Raw genomic sequence first — 21169 nt, 5'->3', positions numbered from 1 at the left:
AACGGAAGCACAACATGGTGAATGTAATGTCACTGCGTTATACATTAAAAAATGGTTAAGATGCCTTAAACCAAAAATTTCCCCTGTAGTCTTCCTTAAACTAGACAATAGTTCAGCTTAACTAGGAAAGAATGAATGTCTGCCTTGAGCATTGTGCTCTTTTAAGATCTGTCTGTATGGGATCAAATTGACAATAGCAATTCGAAAGATTAGATAGGAAATTTAGGGGGCAGTGAGTTTAAGTTAATGTGGGAGGAACAACTCGGAAAATGCGTGTAAGAAGAGTTGCACAACTCAAAGAATGTAATCAGCGTCAGCTATTCACGTAGACATTGTTGAATCCGTGTATGTTCTGCTGTTATATATTCTCAACAAAAACAAAAATAAATTATTTTTTAAAAAACGGTTAAGATAGCAATTTTTTTTTAATTTATATATCTGTTATATATATTTTGCCACAATAAAAAGTTTTTTAAACTGCAATGGAAAAGAAAAAAGATTTTTATTTATAATATACTGTGCACACACAGTGGTGGTATTCTCAGTTGAAACTTAGGTTCATAGGTTTTAAAAAGAATCATTTTAACCTTCTCTGCCATTACTGAAGCTTCTTACTGTTGTTTTAGAAATCAGTCATTACTCTAGAAGGTACTTAGAGACTACCTAGTTCAACTTGCCTTGCCTTTCTTAAAAAAAACAAATGAACTGAAGCTATTTTCGCAGTGGCTGAAGTTGTCAAATTTTTCACTTTTCCTAATCTAATAATGTTCCAGTTATGTAAATATTTATAAAACATGCATAATGCTAGGTATTACATAAAATTTTCAAATTAAGATTTTATCTAATTTCATAAAATGGTCTTCAAGTAATTATATTTGGTTTCTACTATAGTTCCCCTCCCCCCCTAATTTTAAATTTCATTGGCTTTTGGGAGCAAACAAATATCAATTTGCAGGAAACAGTGATTATAGAATGCTAACTATCTGCACAGGGGAAAACATAGGGCATCAGAAGAGAACTCTAAATGACACAGGGAAATAAATGGAACTAGCCCAAAAGAACACTGATGAAACTACAGGCTAAACTGCACAAGTCCTCTCAGAAGAGAAAAAGGAAGAGGATACATACACCTTGTCTCATTTAATATTCACCTGTGTTGGAAGTCCTTGGGTTTTGTCTACCTTGTGTCCCTTTACCATCTGTCTCCAGCTTTATAGTGGTGGCAGCCTTGTCAGGCTTGCTCATTCTCCAGCGGTTAAATTTACCAAAATAGCTGTAGTGTTGGTATAACGTTGGGGGAGCCTTTGTTTCTTAATTCCTAGTATCTGCAGCCCTCTGTTGTTGTTGTTGTTGTTAGGTGCCACTGAATGGGTTCCAACTCATAGCAACCTATGTACAGCAATGAAACACTGCCTGCTCCTTCACCATCCTCACAATCGTTGCTGTTTGAGCCCTTGTTGCAGCCGTCTCGTTGAGGGTATCCTCTTTTCCATTGACCTACTTTACCAAGCACGATGTCCTTCTCTAGGGACTGATCTTTCCTCATAACATCCAAAGTATATGATACAAAGTCTCGTCATCCTCACTTCTGTGGAGCATTCTGGCTGTACTTCCAAGACAGATTTGTTCGTTCTTCTGCCAGTCCGCAGTATATTCAGTATTCACCAACACCATAATTCAAAGGTGTCAGTCCTTCTTCAGTCTTTATTCATTTGTCCAGCTTTCACATGCATATGAGGCGATTGAAAATACCATGGCTTGGGTCAGGCGCAGTTTAGTCCTCAAGGTGACATCTTTGCTTTTGAACACTTTAAAGAGGTCTTTCGCAGCAGATTTGCCCAATGCAGTGCATCTTTTGATTTCTTGACTGCTTCTTCTATGGGTGTTGATTGTGGATCGAGGTAAAATGAAATTTTTGAAAACTTCTGTCTTTTTCTCTGGTTATCATGATGTTGTTTATTGGTCTGGTTGTGAGGATTTTTGTCTTCTTTATGCTGAGGTGTAATCCATACTGAAGGCTGTAGTGTTTGATCTTCATCAGTAAGTGCTTCAAGTCCTCTTGACTTTCAGCAAGCAATGTTGTATCATCTGCATATTGCAGGTTGTTAATGAATCTTCCTCCAACCCTGATGCTGCATTCTTCTTCATATAGTCCAGATTCTCGGATTATTGCTCAGCTTAGAGATCGAATAAGTGTGGTGAAAGAATACAGCCCTGACGCACACCTTTCCTAATCTTAAACCACGAAGTACCCCTTGTTCTGTTCTGTTAGAACGACTGCCTCTTAATCTGTGTACACATTCCACATGAGCACAATTAAGTGTTCTAGAATTCACATTCTTCACAATGTTATGCATAATTTGTTACGATCCACAAAGTCAAATGTCTTTGCATAGTCAGTAAAACACAGGTAAACATGTTTCTGGTATTCCCAGCTTTCAGCCAAGATCCGCCTGACATCAGCAGTGATACCCCTCATTCCATGTCCTCTTCTGAATCCAGCTTAAATTTCTGGCAGCTCGCTGTCGATGTACTGCTGCAGCCACTTTTGAATTATCTTCAGCGAAATTTTACTTGCATGTGATATTATATGTTGATATTCTATAATTTCCGCATTCTGTTGGATCACCTTTCTTTGGAATGGGTATAAATATGGATCTCTTTTGGTTGGTTGGCCAGGTAGCTGTCTTCCAAATTTCTTGGCATGGATGAGTGAGCACTCCTAATGTTGCATCTGTGTGTTGAAACATCCCGATTGGTATTCCGTCAATTCCTGGAGCCTTGTTTTTCACCAGTGCCTTCAGTACAGCTTAGACTTCTTCCTTCAGTACCATCAGTTCTTGATCATAGGCTACCTCCTGAAATGGTTGAAAGTTGACCAGTTCTTTTTGGTAGAGTGACTCTGTGTATTCCTTCTATCTTCTTTTGATGCTTCCTGCATCATTCAATAATTTACCCATAGAATCCTTAATTATTGCAAATCAAGGCTTGAATTTTTTTTTTTTTTCAGTTCTTTTGGCTTGAAAAATACCTAGCGTGTTCTTACCTTTTGATTTTCTAACTTCAGGTCTTTGCACATTTCATTATAATACTTTGTCTTCTCAAGCCTCCTTTTGAAATCTTCAGTTCTTTACTTCATCATGCAGACCTCTACCTAGCATTAAATCTTTCAGGAGCAAAAGGCCCTTTCAACCCCCAAGTAGATACCTAGCCTGCCCAATGATAGATATGTTTCTATCTCACTAAAATTGAAGTTCTGAATTTTTATAGAGGTAAAATAATACAATGATATAATATAGCTTTATAGGCAGACAGCTGAGCTCAACTTATCACTCCTTCCCTTACCAGCTTTGTGTTATTAACAAGTAACTGAGCCTATAGTTGTTGATAAGGTAAAATAGAGATGATTATATGTGTTTTGTGGGATTGTACCTCAAACAGTACCCGGAACATAGTAGGTGCTAAGCAAATTATTTATTTCCTGAAAAGTCTTTGGTTACTTGTGTGAAATACAAAGAAAAGTAATGTTTTTCATTGCTGCTGGAAAGTACCCTATATTCCATAAGGGACCATACCTACTGATTTGTCTAGAACAGTTGCACTTTATGCCTATGGCTAGTATAATTATTAACAGCAGTTTCCTTCACTTTTAAAAGTATCCCAGTTGGACAATAAATTCTATAATCACTCTCCCTTTTATTATACTATAAGACAATTACAAATGCTATCATTTTATTCACAGTTCAGTAAACCACTGGATGGCAGTAGAATTCAATTCATTTAGATTTTTTTCCCACTATAAAAATGACAGATCATATTAATTCAGGTCTTCACAATATGATTTCACTGCTTCGTGATAACTCCCAGGACATCTAAAGTGTGCTGATTATGAAATATGTGTCCTGAAATTGGTGTTAATTAAATTGTGAGAGTCCTTAAAAAGTATCACCCAGTTCTTAGACTGTCTTTCCTTTGGGCTGTAGTTTATACATCTAGTAAATCCAAGTTGTTTGAAATCAGTTTCTAAATGATACAAGAGCAAGAACTTTGAGGACTCTTATTTATTATCATCTCGATCAATTGGTAATGTGGAACAGATGCAATACCATCATTTAATAATGTAAGTGATGGGATGTGTTATATTGGGAATTCTGAATAAAGTTGGCAGCTAAATAACGTGACTTAAAATGCGTTGAACAGAATCCAAATGGGAGAAACCTGATGATTTTATTCCACACCCTGGCAGTCTGCTTTCCAGTAAGATCAATGAAAAGGCAGTTGGCAGCCTAGAAGAGTCCAAATCAACAGATGCACGTAATGATTCTGATGAACAGAAAGTAGAAGGAGATGCCTCTACAAAAACACAAAAGCTAACAATAAAGTTCAAGGTAGGTTCTTAATTTTATTCTTCATAAAAGTTTATAAATTTATAAAAAAAGCTCTACAAACTTTCTTCTGTCTTCTGGTAGATGACAGAAATAAAGCCAAGGTGTGTATTTTGGTTATACTATTTACTATATCTATTTGGGAGCAAGACAGTAAGTTGATTTTTAAACCTCTGAGTTTGAGATGCCTGTGTAGCATTCAAAGCATTATCTGAACAGGAAAATCTGAATGTTTAGGCTAGAAATATTAGTTTGAGTGTCATCAGAACACTGGCAGTAATTTAAATCATAGAATGGGTGAGATAATTGAGGAACATTAAACATTTAATTAAGTGGCATGCCAAGAAAGAGGACTAACAAGGTAGAAAGAAGAAGAGTGGTTAGGAAAGTATGTATGAGAAGCATAATTTACTATCCCAGAAGCCAAGCCAAGACAATAGAGAACATCAAGGATTGATTACAGAGAGAGGTCTTGGGGGAGCCCTGGTGACGCAGTGATAAAGAGTTCGGCTGCTAACCAAAAAGATCGGCAGTTCCAACTCAGCAGCCACTCCTGGGAAACCCTACGGGTTGCTATGAGTCAAAATGAACTTGACGGCAACGAGTTCGGTTTTGTGGTTTGGAGGTCTGGGGGGAAGAAAGAAAAATGTCCATTGAATTTGGCAGTTAGGAAGTACCTGCTGCTCTTCTAGCAATGTCACCAGAATTTTGAATGGCAGAACTCATATTACAGGGAGTGGAAAAGTGGTTTGGATATGAATGAAATGAGTACTAGAAATTAGATGACAGAATCATGGCTAGATAGTCTTTAATCATCAGAGCTTAGTGGTGGTGGTGGTGTTTTCATTGAGAAAGACTTGAGCACACCTGTAGATTAAAGGATAGGAAGTAATAGAGATGAAGCTGGTTAAAGGTAATAAGGACGAGAGGATATGACTAATAAAGTAAGATATCAGAGGAGGTAAAAAGAGCATACCAACAAGGGCAGATGACTGGGTTAGTCTAGAACAAGGAATAATCTCATTTTCTATAAGAAGGTAAGGATAAGTATGACTATAAATGAGTAGGTATCTGGAAGGAAATTGAGATAGTTGTGCCTTTTAGCCTGTTTTCTCATTCATAGGAAGCAAGATTGTCTGCTAAGAGTGAGGAGCTTTGGGGGCTTGACAGTATTAACAGTTTGAAATAGTCATTAAGCTGGGGTGAGAGGGAATGAACCAAGAGGCAGAATTGACAGGTGATGCTGAGTGCCCAGCCGTGGCAGGCAAACACATTTTTACAGTATTACTAGTCCTCATACATTTGTGACCTCTTCCAGGAACACACTCGGGAGCACCCAAAGCAGAGAAGACAGAGTGTAGCAGTGATCCATGGTTGAGATTGCTGACCTGACAGAGGGGAAAGAAAATCAAGTTTGCTGGGGAGAGAGTACTCACAGGCCACACCTAGGATCTTGTGATTGCCTGGAATTTACCTACCCACCTCATAAATGTTGGTGGAACTTAGGGTGAGGGATGTATCCAGTTTGTAGAGGAGGAGCAGCAGAGCCCTGGTGGTGACCACCTCACAGTGTTTATAGTCAAATTTGGGTAACCCAGCATCTACCTGGGACAGAAATTATTAATTTGTTTTATATCAGAATTAACGTGTCCATTGTATAAAACAACATATTACAGTATATAGACAAACAAAGACAAACTATAATCCTGCCACCCCCCAGAAAAATCACTATAATACTTTGGTATTTATTGGTCCATCATTTTTTCTATTCTGACACATGTATATGTTTTTTAAGCAGAATATGAAACCATTCTATAATAGGGTTTCACTACTGCTTTGCAACTTTATCAGTCATTTTTAAACATGTAAATTTTCACCTACCAAAATAATGGCTATTCACCATTCAGCCGGGGCTTGGACCTCCCCATAAAACAAAACGGGACTAATGAGGCACAGCAGTCCAGGGATAAGGACTAGAAGGCAGAAGGGGACAGGAAAGCCAGTGGTAGGGAACCCAAGGTTGAGTCAGGACAGTGTTGACATGTAACAGGGTTGTTAACCATTGTCATAGGGCAATACATGTACTAACTGTTTAATGAGAAACTATTTTGTTCTGTAAACCATCTAAAGTGAGAATAGCAGCACAACTGGAAGAACGTAATCGATGTCACTGAATTGTACATGTAGACGTTTTTGAAATGGTGTATCTTTGGCTATGTATATTTTCACCAAAAAAAAAAAAACGGTCGAGAAGGGAGAGTGTTGACATGTCATGGGGTTTTTAACCAGTGTCATAAAACAATATGTGTACTGACTGTTTAATGAGAAACTATTTGTTCTGTAAACTTTCACCTAAAGTACAATTAAAAAAAAAATTTTTTTTTTTAAATAATAATGCTGCATAGTATTCCACAGTAGGAATATCCCATTATTTAATCAGCCCTACATACCCAGTATTTGTCTTAAATAACCACTAAAGGGAGTAGAACTAACTGGAGATGTACTGCTAAGTGTTAAAGTCTCTGCTGAAATTGGATATCGTAAATTTTGAAGTCTCGTCAGTTGTGTGGGTTTTTTTTCCCCTCATTATAACACTTGACAAAGTTAAAAGCAAAACGGCAAACTATTAGATAGATCTATGTTGGGCTGTTAGGTCCTGTGCAATAGAAAGACAGAGGGACAGAGATATTTATGGAGGGACAGAGATATTTATGGTGGTAGCAAAAGAATGTTAAAATTATTCCCAGTGGGTTTAGGCCCCTATTAAGAATGTGAAGTCTAGCAACAAACTCAAAATACAAGAAGTTAAGGTATTAGAAATGCTGATGGGGTTGGAGAGGAGGGATGGTAGAAGCAAGGGAGCCAGAAAGCTGAAGGATGAGAACTACTATGGTGAGATGGTAGGCTTTTTGAGTTTAAGATTTCACAGGTGGGGTGTTTCTGAGTGATGACAGAGTTTCAGTTAGAAGAGGGGCAGGTATAAGGATTTAAAAAATTGAATACTACCTATGTAGTAGATGCTGTATATGAGGAAATACACCTTGTATAATATGTAGATGATTGAAACACATTAAAGGCCCAAGTCGTTAGTGTTGAGGTTCATAAAACTGAGACTAAAAAAAAAACCAAACCCAGTGCCGTCGAGTCGATTCTGACTAATGGTGACCCTGTAGGACAGAGTAGAACTGCCCCATTGGTCTTCCAAGGAGCAGCTGGTGGATTCAAACTGCCGACCTTCTGGTTAGCAGCCGTAGCTCTTTACTAGTACGCCACCAGGGTTTCCAAAAAAACTGAGGCTAGGGAACTTGTAATCTCCCCAGGATGACAGCAAGAATGTGAACGGAGAGAAAATGGTGCTAGAGTTGCCAGAGTCATCAGTGAATATGAGTTAGATCATGTAAGAAGGAAAGGAAGAGAATGATACAGAAAGTGATACGAGCTTCAGAGGAGGAGGCTTTTATTGCATGAAGAGCAAAGTATAAAGTATTATGACCAATTATACCTAAAAAGAGAGTCAGGGTCTGGAAGCAGTCAAGATTGCTAAGAGAAAGTAGTTGGTGCTTCCTAGGCCTGTGATACCAATAGCAGGAGAGGATGAGTTAACATCCATTGAAAGTACTGTAAAGGAAACTGTCCCAGGGCTGCTACCCATGGTTATGGAGTTTGCAAAGAGGCTGAAATCCAGCACATAGTCCATTTGCTAAACTGAGACTCTGGGCCAGATAAAGCGGTGCCACAGAAACACTAGCCCTCACCAGGGACTACCATGGGGCTCTTTTCACCCCAGTGTGGTGTCTTGTTCTAATTCACATCAAGTTATCAGTTGTATAGGCTAGTGAGGCTCTGGAAGTGTCCTCAAGGTAAAGACACTTCAGTTACAATGAATAGGTTGAAGGAACATTTTAAATAGTTAATGGGTACAGAAGAGACTAATGGTATGGCATCAAATTCACTAGGGGCACGATAGTATAGATAAGTCACTGTTGGGTATGTAAGCAAGGAGAGAAAGCAGAAAAGAAGAAGAGAGAAGGACTGTCCTTAATTGTACATCTCATGATAGGATCATGTTTTATTTAAGAAAGCAGCCTTGACCGTGGTGTATTATAGCATTTTAGACATCGTGAAAAACCTCATCAAGTATTAAAGTTCTTTTATGTACATTTATTGTGTTATGTACAAATTTAAACTATTAATTTGATTGATGTTTAATTACTAGTAGATCTAGAACAACACTTAAAAGCTCTATGTTAAAGGTATTTTGTTGTCCTGGTAGTTTTACTTGAAATGTGTTATTTCTTGCCTTTTACACTGCAGGAAAAAAATAAAAGTAGTGATAAAGGAACTAAACCAGAATCACAGAAAGAAAAAAGTCTACCAGAAAAGGATTCATCACATCCAAAGGAAGAAAAACCCAAAGCTGTTAAAAAGTCAAACCCATATGGAGAATGGCAAGAAATTAAACAAGAGGTTGAGTCATCGTAAGTACCTGAAATATAGTTTATCCCACTGTTTTTACAAGTATCTTTTATCCCAGTGCTTCCATAAATTATAATAATTCATGGATACTGTCTGTGCTTGATAAAAGTGTGGCTCATTCTTTTATTTCTAGGGTGTTTTTATTTTTTTCTAATTAAATATTTTTTAAAAATAAGCCAGTGATTCCTTTCAAAAGTAAGCTAATGGCTGCTTTAATTGCTATCAAAACGTGACATTTCTATTGATTACACATTCACAAAGTCATTCACACCAGGTATGCATGCTCATTCTATCACAGAAACAAATATCGGCATATTCGGTGAATGCTTTGTAGGATATAGCTAAAGGCAAGAAAAATGGCCTTGATTTGTTACAATCTTATCCTGTACTTTTGTTTAAGATAATTAAACTTAATAAAACATGAAAAACCAAACCTGTTGCCCTGGAGTCAATTCCGACTCAAACCAACTCTATAGGACAGACTAGAACTGCCCCATAGGGTTTCCAAGGAGTGGCTGGTAGATTCAAACTGCTGACCTTCTGTTAGCAGCTGAGCTCTTAACCACTGTACCACCAGGGCTCCTATTAAACTGAATAGCCATATATTAAATGAATTTTAAGTCTTAGAACACACATAAAAATCACATTATCTTTAAACTGCAGGTATCAAGAACTATGGTTGATGGGAGATCACTATGCCAGCCTTAGTGGTTTTGTTGTGAGAAGTAGATATTTAACACACTCCAATGCAGTTTTCATTTACAAATGACAGATATTCTGATATGTGTAGGGGTATAGTAGCTTCAAGCATGGCTGGATCTAGGTGCCTAAATGAAGTCATCATGACACCGTGTCTGTCTCTGACTCTCGCTCTTTCAGCTCTGCATTACTCGGGGTTGACCCCTTCTTAGGCAGGCTGTCCCTATCTAGTGGCAAGGCTTTAGGCTTCTATCATACTAGCAAGGATTCCAGCAAAAAAAAAAAAGGGTGCTTTTTCAGCAGCAATTCCCAAACAGATCCTGCTTAGCGTATATCACATACCCAGTTTTCCCATTCCTGAACGAACCACTGTAATTTTTTATTTGACATGAACTGAACTCAAAACTCATGGACTGGGAAAAGGAGGAGAGGAGGTGTCCAAAAGGGGTGGGGGGACAGTTCTAGTGCTAGAAAAGGGGGTATGAGATGTTGGACAGGCCAAAATAAAAACAGATGTCTGTACTGCAAGTGCCTAGTGCAAAGTTTAGCACATTGTAGGTGTTCAGTATAGCTACTATTATGATTACTACTCTACATCAAATGTAGCTTCTTCAGACTTTTCCTGGCTTCTAAGAAATAAGCCTTTTCCCTCTTACTCCTCAGAATCAGGCTGAGTGAGTACATTAGCTGGGTGCTTCTGAGATTGAGGAATGTAGATCTATATTCACCTTCACTCTTCTTAGATGACATTTCTCAATTCTTGATATCTGGGACTTTTAACATTTAACCCATTCCTTTAGTTTTTTTTTTTTTTTTTAGTTCCCTTTCTCTCCTTTTATCAGTCTTCCCTTCATGCTGACCAGGTAGTCTTTTGGTTTCAAGTGATAGAAACTTGAGTTAGCTTAAATTTAAAAAAAGGTTATTCAGATATTCTAAGGAAGATTCTACCTACCAAGTTGTAGGAGGGGCAGGAACAGGGCCCTCAGAAATGGAAACCAGGCCAAGAACATTGGCAAGATTCTCCACCTCCTATCTGTGCATTTCTCTGCATGCAAGCTTTATTCCTTATCTCTGCAGAATGGCTTTCTCCAATTAGGGAGAAATGTGGTTCCTGACAAGTTTTATGCTCTCAGCAAGTAGACAGAGTTCAGGGTAGTGATCATTCTGGTCCATGTTAATCTCATGGATGGGACTGAAAAATGTGGCATGAGTTACTTGTTCTTCTTGGACCAGTTTTGACTGTTCAGGGGGTAGGCTACCATGATGTTAGTCAGGACCTAACCCTGGCCTAGTCAAGTGATTATTTATACTGTCTTGGTCAGGGTTCTCTAGAAAAACAGAACCAGTGAGACATACCTATGTTGTTGTTGTTAGGTGCTGTCAAGTTGGTTCCGACTCATAGTGACCTTATGCACAACAGAACAAAACACTGCCCGATCCTGCGCCATCCTCACAGTTGTTGCTATTCTTGAGCCCATTGCTGCAGCCACTATGTCAATCCATCTCGTTGAGGGTCTTCCTCTTTTTCAGTGACCCTCTACTTCACCAAGCATGATGTCCTTCTCCAGGAACTGATCCTTCCTGATAACATGTCCAAAGTATGTGAGACGTAGTCTCGTCATCCTTGCTTCTAAGGAGCATTCTGGTTTTACTTCTTCCAAGACAGATTTGTTCATTCTTTTGGCAGTCCATGGTATATTAAATATTCTTCGCCAACACCACAATTCAAAGGGGTCAATTCTTCTTTGGTCTTCCTTATTCATTGTTCAGCTTTCACATGCGCATGAGGCAATTGAAAATGCCATGGCTTGGGTCAGGTGCACCTTAGTCCTCAGGGTGACATCATTGCTTTTCAATACTTTAAAGAGGTCTTTTGCAGCAGATTTGCCCAATGCAGTGCATCTTTTGATTTCTTGACTGCTGCTTCTGTGGGTGTTGATTATGGATCCAAGTAAAATAAAATCCTTGACAACCTCAATCTTTTCTCCGTTTATCATGATGTTGTTTATTGGTCCAGTTGTGAGGATTTTTGTTTTCTTTATATTGAGGTGTAATCCATACTTAAGGCTGTGGTCTTTGATCTTCATCAGTAAGTGCTTCAAGTCCTCTTCACGTTCAGCAAGGAAATACGTCATTTCCATAATGCAGGTTGTTAATGAGTCTTCCTCCAATCCTGATGCCCCGTTCTTCTTCATATAGTCTAGCTTCTCAGATTGTTTGCTCAGCGTACAGATTGAATAGGTATGGTGAAAGGATACAGCTCTGACGCACATCTTTCCTGACTTTAAACCATGCAGTATCTCCTTGTTCTGTTCAAACAACTGCCTGTTGATCCACATACAGATTCCTCATGAGCACAGTTAAGTGTTCCGGAATTCCCATTCTCCGCAATGTTACCCATAATTTGTTATGATCCACACAGTCAAATGCCTTAGCATAGTCAACATAATACAGGTAAACATCTTTCTGGTATTCTCTGCTTTCAGCCAGGATCCATCTGACATCAGCAACGATATCCCTGGTTCCAAGTCCTCTTCTAAATCCAGCTTGAATTTTTGGAAGTTCCCTGTCGATACACTGCTGCAGCTACTTTTGAATGATCTTCAGCAAAATTTTGCTTGCATGTGATATTAATGATATTATTCAATAATTTGCAAGTTTAGTTTGATTACCTTTCTTAGGAATAGGCATAAATATGGATCTCTTTCTGTCAGTTGGCCAGGTAGCTGTCTTCCAGATTTCTTGGCATAGACAAGTGAGCACTTCAGCACTGCATCCGTTTGTTGAAGCATCTCAGTTGGTATTCCATCAATTCCCGGAGCCTTGTTTTTTGCTAATGCCTTCAGTGCAGCTTGGACTTCTTCCTTCGGTACCATCAGTTCCTGATCATATGTTACCTCCTGAAATGTTTGAACGTCAACCAATTCTTTTTGGTATAGTGACTCTGTGTCTTCCTTCCATCTTCCTTTGATGCTTCCTGCATCATTTAATATTTTCCCCGTAGAATCCTTCAGTTTGCTACTTGAGGCTTGAATTTTTTCTTCAGTTTTTTCAGCTTGAGAAATGCTGAGCATGTTCTTGCCTTTTGGTTTTCTATTTCTGGGTCTTTGCACATGTCACCATAATACTTTGTCTTCTTGAGCTGCCCTTTGAAATATTCCGTTTAGCTCTTTTACTTCATCATTTTTTCCTTTTGCTGTAAATGTTCAAGAGCAAGTTTCAGAGTCTTCTAATATCCATTTAAGTCTTTTCTTTCTCTCCTGTCTTTTTGATGATCTCTTGCTTTCTTCATGTATGATGTCCTTGATGTCATTCCACAACTCGTTTGGTCTTCCATCATTGGTGTTCAGTGCATCAAATCTGTTCTTGAGATGGTCTCTAAATTCAGGTGGGATATACTCAAGGTCGTACTTTGGCTCTCGTGAACTTGTTCTAATTTTCTTCAGTTTCAACTTCAACTTGCATGAGTAATTGATGGTCTCATCCATAGTCTGCCCCTGGTCGTCTCTTTCCACAGATGTAGTCGATTTGATTCCTGTATATTCCATTTGGCGAGGTCCATATGTATAGTTGCCGTTTATGTTGGTGGAAAAAGGTATTTGTAATGAAGAAGTTATTAGTCTTGAAAAGTCAATCATGCAATCTCCGTCATCATTTCTATCACCAAGGCCATATTTTCCAACCACTGATCCTTCTTCTTTGTTTCTAACTTTCGCATTCCAATCACCAGTAATTATCAGTGCATCCTGATTGCATGTTTGATCAATTTCAGACTGCAAAAGTTGGTAAATATCTTCAGTTTCTTCATGTTTGGCCTTAGTGGTTGGTGCATAAATTTGAATAATAGTTGTATTAACTGGTCTTCCTTGTAGGGGTATGGCTATTATCCTATTACTGACAGCATTGTACTTCAGGTAGATGTTCTTTTTGACGATGAATGCAGCGCCATTCCTCTTGAAGTTGTCATTCCCAGCATAGTAGACCACACGATTGTCCGATTCAGTATGACCAACACCAGTCCGTATCAGCTCACTAATGCCTAGGATATCGATCTTTATGCATTCCATTTCATTTTTGACGATTTCCAATTTTCCTAGATTCGTACTTCGTACATTCCAGGTTCCAACTATTAATGGATGTTTGCAGCTGTTTCTTCTCATTTTGAGTCGTGCCACATCAGCAAGTGAAGGTCCCAAAAGCTTGACTCTATCCACAACATAAAGGTTGACTCTACTTTGAGGAGGCAGCTCTTCCCAAGTCATATTTTGAGTGCCTTCCAACCTGAGGGGCTTATTTTCCGGCACTATATCAGACAGTGTTCCGCTGCTGTTCATAAGGTTTTCACTGGCTAATTCTTTTCAGAAGTAGACCGCTGGGTCCTTCTTCCTAGTCTGTCTTAGTCTGGAAGCTCAGCTGAAACCCGTCCGCTATGTGTGACCCTGCTGGTATTTGAATACCAGTAGCATAGCTTCCAGCATCACAGCAACACACAAGCCCCCACGGTACAACAAACTGACAAGACACGTGGCATATACGTGTATATATAGAAAGAGATTTACTTCAGGGGATTGGCTCATGCACTTGTGGGGACTGATGTCTGAAATCCGTAGGTCAGGTAAAGGCTGGAGACATCTGGTGGCTCACAGGATTATGGGGGGCTGGCAAGTCCAAAATCCGTAAGTCAGATGTCAGGCTGGAGATTTCTGCAGGCTTGTGTCGCAAGAGCCATAGGTCAGGCAATGGAAAGAGTACAAAACTGAGAGAGTTCTGCCAGAATATCTATTTATAGTCTGAAGGCAAACCACACCCTAAGAAACCCCTCTTTCCACTGACGGATTGATTATAATATATATAATATATAGAAGATGATTATATTACATTATGAAATAGCAACTAGTTAGTATTTGGCCACACCACTGAGAATCATAGCTTAGCCAAGTTGACACATAAAATTAACCCATCACACTAGCCTTATAGATAGTTGAAAGGCTAGTTCCTATAAAAAAAAGGTGGTAGGCAAACAGACACATGAAGTCTACTATATTAGGACATTGGTGTTGCATGGTTTTTATCTTGTGTTCTGTGAGCCCCAGAGTCCTGGTCAGTCCATAGCAAAACCAGTTTCATAAATACCTCTCCCTTATCCATCTACTTCACTTGAACTGCTATCAAACATAAATAAGCACAAGTATTTGCTTAGAGGATGCATCTTATGTGTAACAGGAATAAAAGAATAGATGGGACTTTTTCTGACATGAGTCCACCTATGTATTTTAAATAATATTGTAAAATTAGTCTTTATTTTAAAATAGTTTCTTTCTCTAAAATGACCAGCTTCTAACTTCTCACTATTAACTATCATGAGAAAGGTGGTCTTGGGGCTTTGGCAGCACACAGGTTATCTAAAAAGTTTCTGTCTTACTCTGTCAAATAATGATTTTACTTTTACTTGCTATTCCAGTGAGGACATAGATTTGGAACTTCCAAGCGCTGATGAATATGTATCAGCTTCAGTTGCTGATGGTAGTGGAGAATCCAAAGTGGTATTTAAAGAAAAAACAGTCACTTCTCTTGGAGTTGTGGCAGATGGAGTGGCCCCAGTCTTCAAAAAGAGAAGAATTGAAAATGGAAAATCTAGAAATTTAAGGCAGCGAGGTGACGATCAATAAATTGCAAGAGAGCTTTTTGTATATGCTTTTTGGACAAAATGGAGACCATACATCTTCAAGCACCTCCATGTTTGTTTCTAAGTGCTTTGAAGCTAAACATTTAGATTTATTCTAAATTGTATTTTATGTGAATGATAATAAATCTTTTTTTCATGTGAAACATATTTTTGTTCCTAAAATGGAAGCCTACCATATTACATTGTAATACAGTGTATTATATTCAGTGTCTAAAAATCGCTAATTATGTCATAATTTAAGATGCTATGTATCTGTTATTTAAACCATGGAAAAGCAAGGCATTTATTTCATTCTTATTCATATGAACATATTTATCGTGCACTGAAAATGCATTATTTTTGCACACTGATAATAACTGTTATCCAGGAAATAAGAATCAGACCACATAAGAGAAGATTCACAGCCCAGTAACGATTCTGAGGATCCCTGTGAGAAGACTAATGTAGAAAATGAGTGCATATTAGCATGCTGTTGTGTGTCATTGAGTTGATTCCAACTCATAGTGATCCCATGTGACAGAGTAGAACTGCCCCCAAAGGCTTTCCTAGGCTGTAATGTACAGGAGCAGATCACTAGGTCTTTTCTCCTGCAGAGCTGCTGCTGGGTTCAAACCACTGACCCTTCATTTAGCAGCCTAGCACTTAACCACTGTGCCATCAGGGCTCCTTGTATATTGGCGTACCTTACTCAATTTAAGATCTAGGGCCAAGAACTGGGACTGCAGCTCAGGTACTTAAAATGTAGTGCTCAATGTGGAGTGAAACTTGACCAAAGGTAGAAATGTGTGTTTGCCCCAGTTCAGGTAAAAGCACCAGCTCTTGCTTAAGCATTTTTACTTTGAGCCAGGCATTATTCTAGAAGCTGAGGATAGATAGAAGATGAATGAGACATATCCCTGTTCTTCAGGAGTTCACATTCTAGCATAGTCCTTTTTTGCTCTAGTTGTGCACTCTGTTCAGCAGCCTTATATGTATGTAGTGGAAAGTATTTTTTTAAGGTTATTTAAGCTACGTAGATAAAGTCTAGAACTAAAATACTATCTCCCTACTTCACTAAAAGTTTTTAAAAGTGTTCATTGAGGCAAACTAGAAGTTTCTTGTTTTCTGGTTAAATTTCTTAAGTGAAATTTTCTTGTTTAATCCATTTGAAGTAGGTACCTTCCCTTTATTACTCATATAAATTCTCAAAATTATATTTTTTATGAATTGTACAATATTTAACTTTTAGTAGTGACTGTCTTTTTAAGGATACTAGTGTACATGTGAGAAAATGATAGCTTATTAAAAACTTCATGAAAAACTATTGATTTTCTTTTTCCATGTAATACTGATTGGTATCAACTAAGCATTGATGAGATGGCATTTGCAGATATGTCTTCATATTTGTTCAGTCTAGGTGTTTCATAAATGTATAATATTATGGACAAGTATGTTCGAATTCTTGATATCCCATTATTCATCTAGCTGAGTAGTGCATTTTGTTGCTTGGCTGTTTTCTTCATTGGAAAAGATAATAAATAGAATGCTGCTATACTTTCTCTACAATTAGCTCTTATAGAATAAGCAATTTAAGGCATTTTTTAGAGCCACACATTTTGTAAAGTGTTTCTGTTAGAGTGCATTTTGCAAACTATTTCCTTTACCTATGAAATAAGACAATGTTCTCAAAAGTTGCAAGGTAAATCTCCTTAAACTGGATCTGGTTTTAAGGATTACTCAGAAAAGACTGTTGATAAGAAACACAAAAATTTTTATAAAGTCTTGAAAAATAAGACTTGCTTAGAATAAGTAGAGAACAACATATCAGCTTTAACTTACCTGGATTTTTTTTCAGAAGTATTTGGTATCATTTTTATTATATATCTTTTGTTATTTTATATGTGTATGTATATATATAATATTAGATTATAAAAATAACATTTTTATTATAAAAAATACGGAAATAAGTTTTAAAAAATTAAACTCCCAATTATTTCTCTCCTCACCCAAAACCACGGTAGGATTTTTTTTTTTTTTTTTCCCTTCTAAACATGTTAACACTGGGTGTATGTGGACAACTCTATGATTCCTGGATCCACAAGGCCCATTCTCTGGATGAAATCATATTCAGAGGAGCACAATCCAAACAGCCAAAAGTACTTTTTGTTTTTAATGCAGGTTTTATAAATGCTTTTTAAAAAGTACCGGGGGGATATTATTTTAAATATTAAAAACTATAATAATTAAGATAGTATGATACTATGTGGAATGGCAGGAGGCCCCAGGTAGCTAAAGCAGTGTGAAAGAGACAAAGTAGGAGGACTCACACTTCCTTATTTTAAAATATAATACAGCTACAGTAATCAAACCAGCCTGGTACTGGTATAAAAATACACAGACCCAAGGAATAAAATTGAGAGTCCAGAAATAAACCCACACATTGATGGTCAACTGATTTTTGTCCATTAAATGGGGGAAAGAAGTCTCTTCTATAAATGGTGTTGGGAAAATTGGTTTTCCACATGCAGAAAAATGAAACAGGATGCATTCCTCACACCATACACAAAAACAAATTCAAAATAGATGTAAGGACCTAAATGTGAAAAACCATAGAACTCCCAGAAGAAAATGCAGGGGCAACACTGTTGGAACTAGCTTTTAACAATTAAAAACCCAAACCCGTTGTCGTTGAGTCAATTCCAACTCAGTGACGCTATAGGACAGAGTAGAACTGCCTCATAGAGTTTCCAAGGATGGCCTAGTGGATTCAAACTCCCGCCCTCTTGGTTACCAGTCATAGCTCTTAACCACTTTGCCACCAGGGTTTCTCATAACAAAAACACAAACAGCAAAAGACAGTAAATTAATGGAACCTCATAAAAATTTTAAACATCAAAAGAGTTTATTAATAAACAGTGAAAAGAGAGAGTGGGGCCAAGATGGTGGAGTAGTCAGGCGCTTCTGGTGGTCTCAGGAACAAAGACCCGAAAAAAATGAATTGATCATATACGACAATCTAGGAGCCCTGAACTTCAAAGGCAAAGTTGAGGAATCAGACTGAGTAGCAGGGGGAGGGAGAGACGGTTCAGAAGCACCAAGGCATTGCCATATCTGGCCCAGCGATAGCCTGAGCCCTTCAGGCCGGATCAGCTCGTGGTGCATGGTGAGGCAGGCAAGCAGTGGCGCTCTGGAGTTTTCCACACCAGGAGAGACCTAGTGGCAGAATGTCTACTTGGCTGTCCAGACCAGTGAGAAGCAGCCCTCCATCAGCGAAAGATAAGTACTTGCGTCTGGCCTATGGCATGGATCAAAAACACCCCCTTTGGGAAAAACCTCTCTCCTATTTATCGCCCCACTGCCTGCTCTGCCCTGGGTCCAGGACAGCTTCAGCAACTGCTGAGTCCCCTAGGCTGGAAGTAGGCCCTGTAACACGCCCCAAGCCATTTTCCCAGCCTTGGAGAAGGAACAAATTAAAGAATGGGGAAAAATAATCTGCTGGCTCCCCTAAGCCAGGAACTCAGGGTAAGCACAGCTCGTATGCCTAGGCACAGGCATAAGGGGTCCATGGATTTTGAGTGCCTTTTCCCCCTGCATAGACTTGTGTGGGCTCATTTCAACAGCGTAGGCCCTCAGCGTAGGCCCGTATTACCAGTACAACAGGGTATATACCTGAAGTCTAACCAGCTATTTCAGCTGTGAAGTGGCACGTTTGTGACATTTGACACTACTCTGCCTGTTAAGCAGGGTCTTCACCTACCCACATCAGGGGCCTGAGGACTGGTGGCTCCACCCATGCCACCAAGCCACCTGCGACGGGCCCAAGAATAAGTGGTTCCCCCTAGTCCTTACAGCCAACAGCATTGGGTGCTCATAGTCTGGCTGGAAAACCTACCCACCTACACGCACTAGGGAACAGGGACACACTTTCCTCCCAGTCAGGGGTGGCCGTCAGCCCCCGGACTTGCTCAGCATGTGACTCCCTGCTGCAGCCAGGTGCCTGTGCCTACACCAATCACTCATGCCTGTCTAGTACTGTAGGTGAGAACCTGCACCACACACTTGGTGGCCGACTACCTCGACACCTGAGCTGAATCCATACAGGAGGAGTGGGCAGACTTCTGGGCTCACATACTTAGTGGCAGCTCTGACCACCTGGTGGCAGGACATTGGAGCTTCAGGGGTGCCAGAGATTGTGCTAGCTCACACGAGCAACCTATTTGGGCATATCAAAACAAGAAGCTACAACACAGTAAGCAAACTTAAATAACTTATTGATGGCTCAGAGACAACAGTCAATATCAAATCACAGAAAGAGGCAGACCATGATGGCTTCAGCAAGCTCCAAAAATAAAGAATCAAGAAAATTTTCAGTGGAAGAGAATTTCTTGGAATTTCTGGACGCAGAATACAAAGAATTAATATACAGAACTCTTAAAGAGATCAGGAAGGAGATTATGCAAAACGCAGGCAAAGCAATAGAGGAACTTAAGAAAATTAGAGAAGAGCATAATAACAAATTTAACAAGCTGCAAGAATCCATAGACAGCAATCAGAAATCCAGAAGATTAACATTAAAATTTCAGTATTAGACAACTCAATAGGAAGTCATAGGAGCAGAATTGAGGCAATGGAAGTCAGAATTAGTGAGATTGAAGATAAAGCACTTGACACCAACTTATTTGAAGAAAAATCAGATAAAAGGATTTAAAAAAATGAAGAAACCCTTAGAATTATGTGGGACTCTATCAAGAGGAATAACCTACCAGTGATAACAGAAAATACAGACAGAATTGTTGAAGATTTGTTGGCAGAAAACTTCCCTGATTCCTGAAAGATGAGAAGATATCTATCAAAGATGTTCATTGAACCCCACATAAGGTAGATCCCAAAAGAAAGTCACCAAGACATATTATAATCAAACTTGCTAAAACCAAAGATAAAGAGAGAATTTTAAGAGCGGCTAGGAATTTTTTTAAAAAGTCATCCACAAAGGAGAGTCAATAAGAATAAGCTCAGACTACTCAGCAGAAACCATGCAGGCAAGAAGGCAATGGGATGACATATATAAAGCCTTGAAGGAAAAAACTGACAGCCAAGGATTATATATCCAGCAAAACTCTCTCTCAAATATGAAGGCAAAATTAGGGCATTTCCAGATAAACAGAAGTTTAGGGAATTTGCAAAAACCATACCAAAATTACAAGAAATACTAAAGGGAGTCCTCTGGTTAGAAAATCAATAACATCAGATAACAACCCAAGACTAGAACACAGGACAGAGCAATCAGATATCGACACAGATAGGGAAGTCACAAAAATAAATCAAAGCTAAAACACTAAAAATAGGGAAACAGATGTCAATATGTGAAAGATGACAACATTAAAACAAGAGGGACTAAAAAATGTAGATAGATTTTTCATATGGAGAGGAAGGCAAGGTGATATAAAGAAAAGAAAGACTGGTTTAAACTTAGAAAAATAGGGGTAAACATTAAGGTAACCACAAAGGAAACTAACACTCCTACACATCAAAATAAAAGACAAGAAAAATATAAAGACTCAGCAAATACAAAATCAACAACCACGAAAAAGATGAAAAGAAAGTACATAAAGAAAAGCAACTCAGAACAGAAAATTAAGTGGAACAAAGAAACTGTCAATAACACACACAAAAAAGACATCAAAATGACAGCAACAAACTCATACTTATCAATAATTATGCTGAATATAAACGGATTAAATGCACCAATAAAAAGACAGAGAGTGGCAGAATGGATTAAAAAGCACAGTCCATCTCGGGGAACATCTAGCTCAACTGGCATAACACAGTTTATAAAGACAATGTTCTCCATTCTACCTTGGTGAGTAGCATCTGGGGTCTTAAAAGCCTGTGAGCAGCCATCTAAGATACTCCACTGGTCTCACCCCTTCGAGAGCAAGGGAGA

The 21169-nt window shown here is 38.6% G+C and overlaps 1 protein-coding gene across 1 annotated transcript in view; it reads left to right on the top strand.

Annotated features, from left to right (window-relative positions):
* WBP4 (WW domain binding protein 4) overlaps positions 1 to 16617 on the top strand; it is a 30649-nt gene extending 14032 nt beyond the window's left edge. Inside the window, exons 8-10 of the mRNA XM_023731652.1 lie at positions 4201 to 4388; positions 8700 to 8863; positions 15022 to 16617. Coding sequence (XP_023587420.1) covers positions 4201 to 4388; positions 8700 to 8863; positions 15022 to 15229 — 560 coding nt within the window. The 3' untranslated portion in view covers positions 15230 to 16617. The remainder of the gene's footprint in view (positions 1 to 4200; positions 4389 to 8699; positions 8864 to 15021) is intronic.
* The last annotated feature ends 4552 nt before the right edge of the window (positions 16618 to 21169 follow it).

The sequence above is a fragment of the Trichechus manatus genome, unplaced genomic scaffold (genome assembly GCF_000243295.1).
Source record: "Trichechus manatus latirostris isolate Lorelei unplaced genomic scaffold, TriManLat1.0 scaffold00044, whole genome shotgun sequence".
Lineage (NCBI taxonomy): Eukaryota > Metazoa > Chordata > Mammalia > Sirenia > Trichechidae > Trichechus > Trichechus manatus.
This window is presented reverse-complemented; position numbering and strand designations above follow the sequence as displayed.